The sequence below is a fragment of the Cyprinus carpio genome, chromosome A22, assembly GCF_018340385.1.
Source record: "Cyprinus carpio isolate SPL01 chromosome A22, ASM1834038v1, whole genome shotgun sequence".
NCBI classification, from domain to species: Eukaryota; Metazoa; Chordata; class Actinopteri; order Cypriniformes; family Cyprinidae; genus Cyprinus; species Cyprinus carpio.
This window is the reverse complement of record NC_056593.1, coordinates 19953292-19965497: the sequence shown is the minus strand read 5'-3', so window position 1 is coordinate 19965497 and position 12206 is coordinate 19953292. Positions and strand designations below refer to the sequence as shown.

The following is a 12206-nucleotide window of genomic DNA, read 5'->3' as shown; positions in this document are numbered from 1 at the left end:
AAAGGCAATGACATTCTTGAGGAATGTGCTTTTAAATTTCTGTCAAAATTGTGAAGAGTGCCCAAAGTGATGATCATACAATGTCTGGTTTAAAACAAACAAACAAACAAACAAAACACTGCATGCAGAAACATCCTCACGTGACATTTTGACAGCGAGTCTGAGGTGGAAAAAAAAATTAAAGTCAGTAAGTAACTGATGTCCAAAAAATAAATGACTGGCCAAAAAAATAAATAAATAAATAAATAAACTAAAAAAAAACGTTTACCATCCAACCTGATAGAACTGGAGAGGATCTGCAGGAGGAATGGCAGAGGATCCCCAAATCCAGGTGTGAAAAACTTGTTGCATCTTTCCCAAAAAGACTCATGGCTGTATTAGATCAAAAGGTGCTTCTACTACTAAATACTGAGCAAAGGGTCTGAATACTTATGACCATGGGATATTTCAGTTTTTGCTCTTTTTTAATAAATCTGCAAAAATGTCAACAATTCTGTTTTTTTCTGTCAATATGTGGTGCTGTGTGTGTACATTAATGAGGAAAAAAAATGAACTTAAATGATTTTAGCAAATGGCTGCAATATTACAAAGAGTGAAAAATTTAAGGGGGTGTGAATACTTTCCGTACCCACTGTATATATAATACAATAACTGTTTTCTATTTGAATATATTTTAAAATGTATAATTCCTCCAGTCTTCAGTGTCACATGATCTGCAGAAATTATTCTAATATGCTGATTTGCTGCTCAAGAAATATTTCTAATTATTATCAATGTTGAAAATATTTGTGCTGCTTCTTATTTTTGTGGAAACCATGATACAATTAAGGATTTTTTCCATGACTCTTTAATGAATAGAGAACAGCATTTATCTGAAACGGAAATCTTTTGTAACGTTTAATGTCTTTACTGTCACTTTTGATCAATTAAATGCTTTATTGCTGATTAAAAGTATTATTATTATTATTATTATTATTATTTCATCTTACGGATCCTAAACCTCTGAACAGTAGTTTATATCTTTTATCTGTCATGTATGTCAAATTCAGAATCATTAATTGTACTGACAGTGTGACCCACACAGGCTTTCGAAGCTCAAACACTGAGTAAGTAAAGGTCCTTGAGGGCTCTGCTGTCCAGCTGTGATCACTGAGAGTAGATGAGGGGCTGCTGGGGTAGAAACCTGGTATTCACACAGAGCCTCTACAAACCTGTGTTCCGATGCTGGGACAATCTGACCCGTTCGGCCCACAGAAATGCTGGAAATCCTGTTCTCGACAGTCAAACTGTATAAAACAGTCACACTCGACGTGCAGGTGGCGAAAGCGTCGGGTGTCGTCGGCGCAGAGTGTGTCAGACGAGGATTTATTAAACATTCTTTGCATTTTGCGTGTGTTTATCTAATACCGAACAGAGCTTCAAAGTTAACACTATAGAGCCAAGATATATAACTGCATTTACACAATACGCTACATTTTGCATTATGACGCCAAAACTTAACGTCACTCGAGAATGTTTGAACCTTGAATAAGATATATATATATAGATATATATATATATATATATATATATATATATATATATATATATATATATATAGGTGGCCTATTTTAAAGAAATATGGCACACTTTCCTCTCACCAGAAATTTTCACCAGAAAGCTCGAGGCTGCCGCGTGCTTTGACAAACCGACATGAGGTTAATAAACTTAGGATTTCCCTTCCTCACCACAAGCCCTCTGTCTTTATGTGTTTCTGTGCTCTTTCTTGAGGAGTCTGCCATCATCTGGCAACCTCTGACATTACACGATTATTACTCTCTCTGGCCGTTTATTTATTATTATTTATTAATTATTTTGTACTATTTTTATTTTTTATTGCTGGGTGTCATTTAATCTTCATCTTATTACTCAGAGCAAAAACACTGCTAGTATTCGTGCTTCGATCAACAGAAACATAAAATACTTACAAATTGTAGTCTGTTTCTGATTACACGACACAAATTGTAGTTACACATTTCAGACTACTTTTAGATTACTTTTGACCTAACTCGTTTATCACATTGATTTAAATATAATTTATTGTAGCATAATGATATAAAAATGCAACGAGAAAGAAAATATATTCGATTTGTTGTAATTAATAACATAAATTGCATTAATTGTTACATTAATCAAGGTTTCCGCCTCGTAAAGGAACTAAATTAAATCGTGATAATGTAAAATTAAAATATAGTTTGGGAATCCCTGCTTTATATATATATATATATATATATATATATATATATATATAACTAAGTATCTTAAAGGGGTCATATGATGTGATTTCAAGTTTGTCTTTCTCTTTGTAGTGTTACAAGCTGTTCGTGAATAGATAAGATCCCTAAAGTTGCAAAGACTAAAGTTTCCAACCCAAGGAGATATTCTTAATAAAAGTTAAGACTTGTCCACGCCCTCCTAAAACACCTCATTTAAACACGCCCCCACATTTGCATTTATTTTTGGCTATATGACAGAGATCTGATATCCTATTTGTTGTATTTCTGTTTTGCATAAAACTGAAGAGTATTCAGTATATCCTATACTGTATTCTAAAATGATCTAAAATTAACTTCTGCATTAGTGTTGCCAACTTCAGAAAATGAAAATAAGGGACGACTTTGATTCTTTATAGGAAACTAGGGGACAGTTCTGAACCACAGTGTGTGTCATTTCCGTGTCTACAGTTAAGTGTGTGTATAAAAGGTTCTCAGAAATAATCACATTTGTTTTGCTTAACCTTTGAACAGTTATTCTAAAGAAAGTTTAACGTCATAGAAAAGAATGTCCCGTTATACACAAAGCATCGGCCTGAATAACTTTTACCTCTACAGAATTGGGACTGCACGAGTGGTGTAATTTAGGTGAATATACTGTGAAATTAGATAGGCTACAGTATGGCAAAAACAAAATTGAAAGCATTGAACGTCTATGACACTTCAATAAAAAAAAAGCATTAAAAAAAATAACATTTAAAATTTTGAACTAAAATGTTATTGCAATGTTATTAATATTTTTCAGATAAAGAGAACTTGAGTGTGTGGGCTGCTTCTGGTGCTTGAATTTGTTCGTCATTATTAATGAGGTCCAGGTTTAGGAACATGCTAGAAGTTACAGTTTTAATGTGTAATTTTGTTTCTCTATTTAACAACTTACAATACTGAAAGACATCTTTCCTCAGGTAGATTGCATTTATCTTGCCTAGCTGGATGTATTATCAATAATTACATTCTTTGCATTCACTCAAACGGATTTGGCAAAACCAAACTGCGGATGGTGAAGTGAATTCGCTGTGAAGTGGGAGCGACCAGGTGGCAGAGGATTGTGCAAGGTCTCAAAGCCTTCCTTGAGAGGCTACATTCACAATTCAAACAACGGTTTGTGCAAAAAGAATGATTAATTTGTTACTTGTATGGTCTAGATGGCCATATGGCATATGCCTGCAAATACAGGACAAACTGCCTTAAATACGGGGCAATTCTGTATTAGGCTAAATGGAACAGTTGGCAACCCTTATTTTGCATCGATTTCTTTTTTTTTTCCAGATTCACAAATTGTCAAGGACCTGTGGGAACCCTGTAGTAAGATTCTGTCAACCATACATCTCAAAACGGTCCGAGTTCGACAAGTTTCTGTAGATCTCATCTAAAACACAAGAACTATAAAAAAAATCACAACAAACCAAAGAGTTTAAAAACCATGTTTAATCAAAATGGTTCTTTACATTATGAAAAATCTGAACTGGAAAAAGAGCAAAACCCTCAGTCACAAGCCAAATTTAGTTGATGCATAAATTTGACGTTAGCCTTACAACACACTTGTTATCCATCTTAATCCCATTCAAATAGATTTACACCTAAATACTAAATAGGCGTCAATTCCATGTATGTTACAATATGCTTTGCACATTAAAAAGGTACTGCACATTAAACTAGCATCTAAAGCCAACTTAAGAATAGCGAAAATTAAATAAAATTTAGAGGGGAAAGGTGGGGCGGGAGAGAGAAACGGCATAAAAAAAACAAATCAAAACAACAACAACAACAACCTGTTGCATGTACAACATGTACCTAAACCAGCAGAGCATAATTACAACATTCACATTTAATTTTCACGCGGATGGTTGGGACATTTCAGAACTCACACAGTTAAAAGGGAGTGAGGGGTCAGGGGTCACTGTACAGTTACTGATGCTTCCTGGAATGTCCTAGAAACGCTCTGACAAAGTGGATTTAAGCAAATGGAAACAGTTCAGTTACAGACTTAATCATCAAACTTGATCTTCTTCCCCTGTGGTCGGTCCCCAAATCCACCTCGTCCACCTGAAAAACAAGAGCGCTTTTAATTTACACAGCTCAACTAAAACCTCACAAATAAAGGCTCAAATAGAAGAAAAAAAAAAAAAGGAATCAATACATAGATTTCATTAACATATTAGATTTAACTAAAATAAATGTTAAATAAACGTAAAGAATTATATTTATATAAAAACTAAATTAGATTTAGACAAAATATTTAAGTAGATTACATTCAAGCAGAAATATTAGATTTAACTAAACCACCAAAATTAGATTAACTTGACAAACTACTATAGATTTTAGATAAATGTAAAAAATTAGATTTTATTAAATGACAAAGATAAACAGCATACCACTATTTATAGAAATAATTCAAGTACTAAGATAAAATAGCACACCATATTTATAATATAACGCCTCTTCCTAATAATAATAATAATAACTTCCATTATTATTAATAAACAAAACAATAAGGTACAGTATAGAATGGTAGAAGTCTATATCAGTAGATGGACACTCACCGCCTCTTCCTCCTCTGAAGCCACCGCCGCCGCCTCTTCCTCCTCGTCCTCCTCTGAAGCCACCGCCTCTGCCGCCCCCTCGGCCTCCGAAACCACCAAAACCACCCCGTCCACCGCCTCGGCCTCCGAAACCTCCTCCGAAACCACCTCTGCCGCCCCCTCGGCCGCCTTCGCCCTTGGGCTTAGCGTAGTCCAGGGTGACTCTGTTTCCGTCGATCTCTCCGTCGTCCATGGCCTCTTTGGCTGCCTTGCAGTCTCCTTCGCTATCGAAGTCTACGAAACCAAACCTGGAGCGGGAAACGGTATTCGGTAAATATGCAGAAGGAAAAGCTGCAGCGGTTAACATACCAAAAGACATCACGTCTCACATCAGACATGGGTATATCCCAGTACAGTGGAACCACCGGTTTAGCTGTGAATCCATGCACTGCCACTGGACTGACAGAGACGAGCTCATGAGAAACAAAACACGTGAGTGTATCAAACACGGCCGTACCCTTTCGATGATCCGGTTTCTCTGTCGGTGACGATTCTGGCGTTGACGGCTCCTTCAAAAGCTTCTTTCAGAGAGTGATCTGTGGTGTCCTCTGACAGACCCTTGACAAACAGGGTTTTTGTTGGCCCTACAAACAGAAGGAGAACCAGTTAGCATTCGTGAAGGTAAAAAAAAAAAAAAAAAAAAAAAAAAAAAGGCTGGTAAAACTTGAGTGAATAAGAGGCAATCTACAAACCAGAGCCTCCTCTTCCTCCTCCACTGCTGCGATCTCTGTCGTTCTGACTGAACTCTAATCGGATACTTCTGCCCTCGATTTCTGTGTTGTTGCAATTCTCCAGCGCCTCCTTGGCATCCTCCACGCTCTCGAACTCCAAAAACGCAAATCTGGAAAAAAAAAAAAAAAAAAAAAATTAGACCACATTAGCCAAAAAGTCAGCACAGCAAAAACATCAAGACACTTGAATGTGGCTATACTCAGGGATGACAGCATAATTTTAATAGTGCAACAATTGGCCTGTCCACACATAAATTGGTGTGAAATTTTATTTTGAGCAAAAGGCTGTTAAACACCAACAAACATTTGCATGCTGCTTTTTTCCTCCATTATAATGTCAAAAACTGACCAACCAATAAGATTCATGCTCTTTGGTTACCACAAATAGCAGAACATTATTCCAGGTAAAAAAAAAAAATGTAAAAAAAAATAAGCTAAATTTAGAAATGTACCAGTCTTTTTTTTTTGCTTTTAAACGCCACCTACTGGCAGAGTGATTCTGAATTCTCCTTTAGCCTGTCAAATGTTTTCCCTTTTTAGATATTGGTCTGAATAGACAAAGTGTGTGCTAAAGAAGCTTTTGGATACCAGCGGTTGTAAAGTTTGAATGATTCCTTAACTTCATGCAATCTGAATCAATTCTAAAGTGATTCAATCATTTAAGTCAAAAAATATTCTTCCTGGTGTTCATTTAGTGAACAAATTGAAGGAGAAAAACACATTTCCATCTTGAAAGGCCATTTAGGCCAAATACTTTGACGAGCCTCATTTAAGCCTTAAATCATCCTAATCAACTCCTCCTCATTCAAAACACGTCTACACCGGTCTGACTGCATCGAAGCACCTGACCTACCCCTTCGGTCTGCCGTTGTTCTGTGGTACTCTGATGGACACGGCCTTCTCAAACACACTCTGGAGGGACTCTTCATTCGCGCTGAACGATAGGTTGTTTACAACCAGGATTTTTTGTTGGCTTGACCAACGGCTAAATGAACAGAAAACATTCCATTAACATTCACAATAAAAGTCAAACCAGACAAAACTGCACCCAGCTGTCATTACTCACTTCTGCTGCCCTGCCGACTCTTTTCTCCGGTGAAGTCTATGATGATGGAGCGGCCCTGAACATCCGAGCCTTGCGCCTCCTCCATCGTCTTCTCAGCGATCGCCTCGGACTTAAACTCCAGGTATGCGATTCTGTACCCAAAGAGAACGTCAGTCAAGCATTTGTTTAAAAGACGCATTTTTAATAACGCAAAGAGCCACGGCTTAGTCTTACCCTCTGCTAGAACCGTTGCTGCCCATCGGTATCCTGATATCAGTAGCCTGCTCAAAGACCTCCTGCAGTTCCTCCTGCGTTATGGAGTAGGGCAGGTTCTTCACGAACAACGTGCGTGCATCTCTCTCTGAGGGAAGAACGGTGATAAAACGTTGGCGTCTGCGAGCTCAATGTGTGACTACCGCACAAGCGACGGCTCCAGATCAGCACTTGACTATCTTAAACCCACACGGGAGTTCGGGAAAGTGAAAAGCTGTCATCATTTCTGGTTTGATTTGCATTCAAAGCGGCAGCTGAGAGACGTTACCTTTTTTGCTATCCTGGGAGTCTTCTTTGCTTTTGGCTTTGTCGAGTTTCACCGGTTGGCCCATCAGCTTCTTGCCATTGAGCCCCAAAGCCTTCTGCATCTCTTCCTCTGACGCAAAGTCAACATAACCAAATTTTTCAAAAGACATTATGAAGCTTGTATTAGGAGTCAAATCAACAGCCACAACCCCTTTACAATGACAACACTGATTTAAAGAGTACATGCAACAACAACTGTCTCCTTACTTGCTACCGCCAAGTCTGACGTCCTGAATTTCAAGGCCTTCCTTTGAGAAGAACTTTGAGATCGCGGACTTGATTTCATCAAAGTCTTTATTGGAGTTTAAGTTGCCCAAGAAGAGACTGAAACCTGAAAATTTACAGCAACGTTAGTTCATCAACCCAAGACAAAGAAACAGCCTCTTTCCCTCTTCAGCCAGCATCAGATTTAACAAACGCTCACATCACACGTTTCAGTATTAAATCCCTTGAATCATCACATGTGGTTAAATGCACAAGAACGGAAGCGTACAGAAGTGAGGTCTCACCTTCGCCATCAGTTTTAGCTTTCTTAGCTGGCGGCGTTCCCTTCTCTTTTTTGGCCTCGGCCTTCCTTTTCCCTGGAGTGACGGGGGTTTCTGAAGAACAAAACCCAGAACAACGGAATTAAAGAACTGGACGTGACCAGCGCGGTCAAGCTCCAAAAACAAAACTAAACGAAACAATAAAGAGTATTGCTATACACGGGTATAACCAGGACTTCCATGCACCTGATCATCATAAAATAAAACTCAAAATATCCTTTTTTCTGTTCCTTATGTATAAAACACTATCTGAACTCTAATAATGCCTTCAAAACATGTACATCATCATCATGCACCTGATCATCATAAAATAAAACTCAAAATATCCTATCAACTTCACTGTCATACCTTCTTCCTCTTCATCATCATCGTCCTCATCATCGTCATCCTCCTCGTCTTCTTCAGATTCCTCCTTCGCTTTCACCATTCCTGCCTTTTTGCCCGCGGGAGTCGTGTCCATTTCCTCCTCTTCTGAAACACAATCATATTTTAGACAAACATATAGGACGAAACGCCAAAACTATCAACACTGCAAGCATCAGTCCATAGAGTCATCAAACACTTTCACTATTAAATCCCTTAGTGCATCACATATGAAGCTCTTTAAAAGAAAAATAAATAAATTCTGTCCGGTCACACACCATCATCATCGTCATCCTCATCATCTTCATCATCATCAGACTCCTCCTTCGCTGCGGGTGCTTTTGCAGCAGGTGCTTTGGCTGCAGGTTTAGCAGTCTTTTTAGGAGGCGGGGCTTCTTCCTCTTCAGACTCATCTACAGTCAAATTGAGACGGTGATTAATACTGAAAGGTGGTGCACTCATGGTGAGAACGACTTCAGTACGAGTCTTGGATTGATCATTAGAGTATTTCTCACCATCATCCTCATCGGACTCCTCAGCAGGAGCAGCCTTCTTGGCAGGAGCTGCTTTCTTTGCTAGTGTGGCTTTAGCAGGTGTGGCTTTCTTGGGAGGAGGCGGTGGCTCTTCCTCTGATTCGTCATCTGTGAAGACAGGAAACAGCTGTTAGAATGTATATGGTCTCAAAATCACTCAAACACAGTATCAATCCTGAGACATGTTCATACCGTCCTCCTCGTCGTCGTCGTCAGACTCCTCTGCAGGCGCGGCCTTCTTGGCAGGAGTTGCCTTGGCAGGTGCAGCCTTCTTTGGAGGAGCTTCCTCTTCTATTGAGAAGAACGGAGAAATGATTGGATTTCGCCCTTCAGACTAACACCACCGCCCTGAGAAGACCATCATGAAAACATGAGCTTACCAGATTCTTCATCATCATCATCGTCGTCACTCTCACTCTCCTGTTTGGCGGCAGCTTTTCCGTTCTTCACTGCCTTCGCCGGTGCTGCTTTTTTCTTTGCTACAGCTTTAACTGGCGGCACCTGCCGGATCAAAATTTAAACCTAACAATTTCTGCATTCACAGAGAGATTAAAACGCTTGATTAGTAGATCAATTCCTCACCTCTTCCTCATCCTCGCTGTCCTCCTCGCTGGAGTCCTCTTCCACTTCCTTGGGAGGCGGAGGTGCCTTTTTCTTAGGAAGAGCTTGCTTTTTAGCTGCCTGCAAACGTTGAGAAAAACTGATTTGTGAGGACTGAAACCGATTTAGTGACAAATGCATTTTTTTTTTTTAAATTGTTGCAATTATGCCGATGTTTATCATGTTTCCTGAAACACATGCAACTTTTTTTATCATCTGAAATGTGCCACTACTTCTATTCCAAAACAACTTTCAGTTTTCGCTTTAGTTTTATAATGGTACTATAACATTTTTTCCATTCCTGTTTGAAAACACCACTAAAGATTTAGAGTGAAGGGAACTAAAAATACAAGTTTACAGTTTATTAACATTTATAATGTTTGCACATGGCTTGCACGTGACTATTTCCGTGTGATAAACTGTGGGGAATAAAAGCCACTTGTGTTTTTCGTCTCGAAATAACGGGCGTTTGACTTTTTGCAGAAAACATTTTAAGTTAATATTTACAGATGATTGTTTTAATTTTAACTACAACATCTAGGGCTGTTCTGTATAGAAACAGGTTGGAGGTGCAGTTATTTTTTTTTTATATTTAAAAAAAAAAGAAGCACTTTTCAGTTATTCGTATTGTATTCACGCATTGAACACAAATAAATACAATATAAGTAATAAACTAATACACTCATCTCCAGTGCTAGTATGAGACACAGCATATGTTTGGAGGTGTGGCCTAATCAAACACCATTTGATCGTTTTTATTCGAAAAGCATCAAAGAGCAAAAACATCTCTTATTTTTATAGATCATTTATGCGTATTCGCGTAAAACTTTAGCGCGGTGAATTTGGTAATTGCAAATTTTAGTTAGTTATCTTGTGTAACTAGTATTAAATAACTGATCACTTAAATAAAACCACCGATCAAAGGTTAACAAAAAAAAAAAAAAAAAAAATTACGTCCGAGTATAGAAATGAGTTTAAAAGTTTATTAAAAGGAGTTAAAAATGAAGTTGAAAAGCACCGCACTGCGCGTGAAACTCCCCGCGTGGACGAACCCACGTGGGGTTCTCCTTACACGTGGAAAACCCACATGCACGCTATCCAACAGGCTAGTTTATGAACACACGTGCCAGGCTCGCATATTATAATCACGCAAATCACACAATGTGCGTTAACGACGCGCCGCGGTTTAAAGCACCGTGTTAAATGTCCGCTCATCCGCTTCAAAGAGCCAAAATGGAGGCGTTTAGCATCCGGCTACATCGCTACACGGCTCACGTGGCGAGCGCGCGATTTAGCGCGAAACCGCGACACTCTAAAAGCTCGAGAAACCTCGCTTGCTAACGACGGCTGGTTTTACAACACTACAAAACGTGTCACATACACACTGATAAAAAAAAATACTCCATGCGTGTCAGCTGAGGCCTAAAGAAGGAGAAGCGTGGCCCGCCCGTGCGAAGCGAATAACCCACACAAACGGCTATTAGATTAGAATTAGTTTATTTTAGAAGCAACTATTTAGCATTAAAAATCATTTGCACTCTTTGAGTTTACCTGTGTAAAGCTATGAAACACACATGATCGAGATACATGTGTCGCACATGTGGGCCTTCTCCACATCAGAGGCGGCACAACGAAAAACGGAACATTTAGCGTTTCGACCGTTTAAATTTAAATCGACACTTTGAGTTAGAATGTGTTTGCAGATATCTTACCTTGGCAAGCTTCACCATGACTGAAGGTTTTGTTTTTTGTCTTTTTTTTCTTAACAGTAAGGGTGATAACAGGAGCGTGGCGCAGGTAAAACCGTTCAGTCACACGTGCTTCTCTGTACAGGACGGAAAAGAGCGCTCGCATACGCTTTTAGTACGTCCGGCGAGGCCCCGCCCACTGAGCCCGCCCTCCAATGACATTCAGCGACGGGAGGTCCGAGTCGTTTCCGCGAATCGGTTCTCTTTCGATTCAGTGATTCTTTAATGTCTTGATGTAATTACACCATCACGTGGCCCATAACATTCTGGCGCGGATGGCAAATAAATAAGGTTGACATTTAATTAAACAAGGAAAAACGGCCCTGTCTACTTTTCGTTTTAAAATGCATGTAAAGAATACAATCTATGAAACAATAAAAAAAAACTACTGATGTTGTGAAAATAAGATAAAATGAATACTAACCCGATATTGTTATCATATATATATATATATATATATATATATATAATATATATATATGTGTGTGTGTGTGTGTGTGTATAGTGTGTACCCGTGGTGTTTATATTCATTTTTTTTAGTGAATCAAAACCATACATGCAGTACAACAAATGCAATGCTCGGTTCTCAAACAATCGACTCACCTGAGCCGGATCTTTGTAGTGTATTACTGTATAACATGTATGAATCATTTTGAGTGATTATTGAATAAATCAGACTTATTCGTCAAATGAAAATGAACCACGTTGTGTCATGTTGTATCAATTTTCAACCACACTGTTTTATTCAGTATATATATCATAAACAATATTCTTATTTGTATATATTTGTGAAGGGATTTTTTAATTGTTTAAAAATCATGATGTTAATGTTTGAATATTAATTAGCAATGCCCAATTGAAAAAATGTTTTAATGCATTTGATGACTCAAATTGCTCCTTTGTTGTTGTTGCTACAACTAGCCTACTACTAGGCCTCTTACCCTTTTATTATTTCTCATGTTCATATTTATTTTTAATGCACAGTAGCTGACTATATTTACATTGCAATGCAAGTTTTACCCTGTATACTGTAAATGTATGAAAGGTAAAAATCCTGCATCTTGATTAAGTCTTTGAGTCGTTTCTATTTAATGAATGCGTCAAGCTTGTTAGCAAATGGTTCATAGGTTCGCTATTCAATCTGAATCACTCGGACAGTTCATCACTC

The 12206-nt window shown here is 38.3% G+C and overlaps 1 protein-coding gene across 1 annotated transcript; it reads right to left on the bottom strand.

Moving 5' to 3' along the window:
* Nucleotides 1-3722: 3722 nt before the first annotated feature.
* LOC109082092 (nucleolin-like) lies at nucleotides 3723-11157 on the bottom strand. Its single transcript, XM_042712222.1, is given in 18 exon segments — nucleotides 3723-4358; nucleotides 4856-5142; nucleotides 5352-5478; nucleotides 5587-5735; nucleotides 6479-6591; nucleotides 6594-6610; nucleotides 6692-6822; nucleotides 6905-7031; nucleotides 7212-7347; nucleotides 7456-7580; nucleotides 7759-7848; nucleotides 8143-8265; nucleotides 8436-8570; nucleotides 8673-8798; nucleotides 8883-8981; nucleotides 9071-9191; nucleotides 9273-9371; nucleotides 11003-11157. Coding segments are annotated over 18 exon segments (2082 nt in total). The 5' UTR covers nucleotides 11021-11157; the 3' UTR covers nucleotides 3723-4299.
* Nucleotides 11158-12206: the final 1049 nt, after the last annotated feature.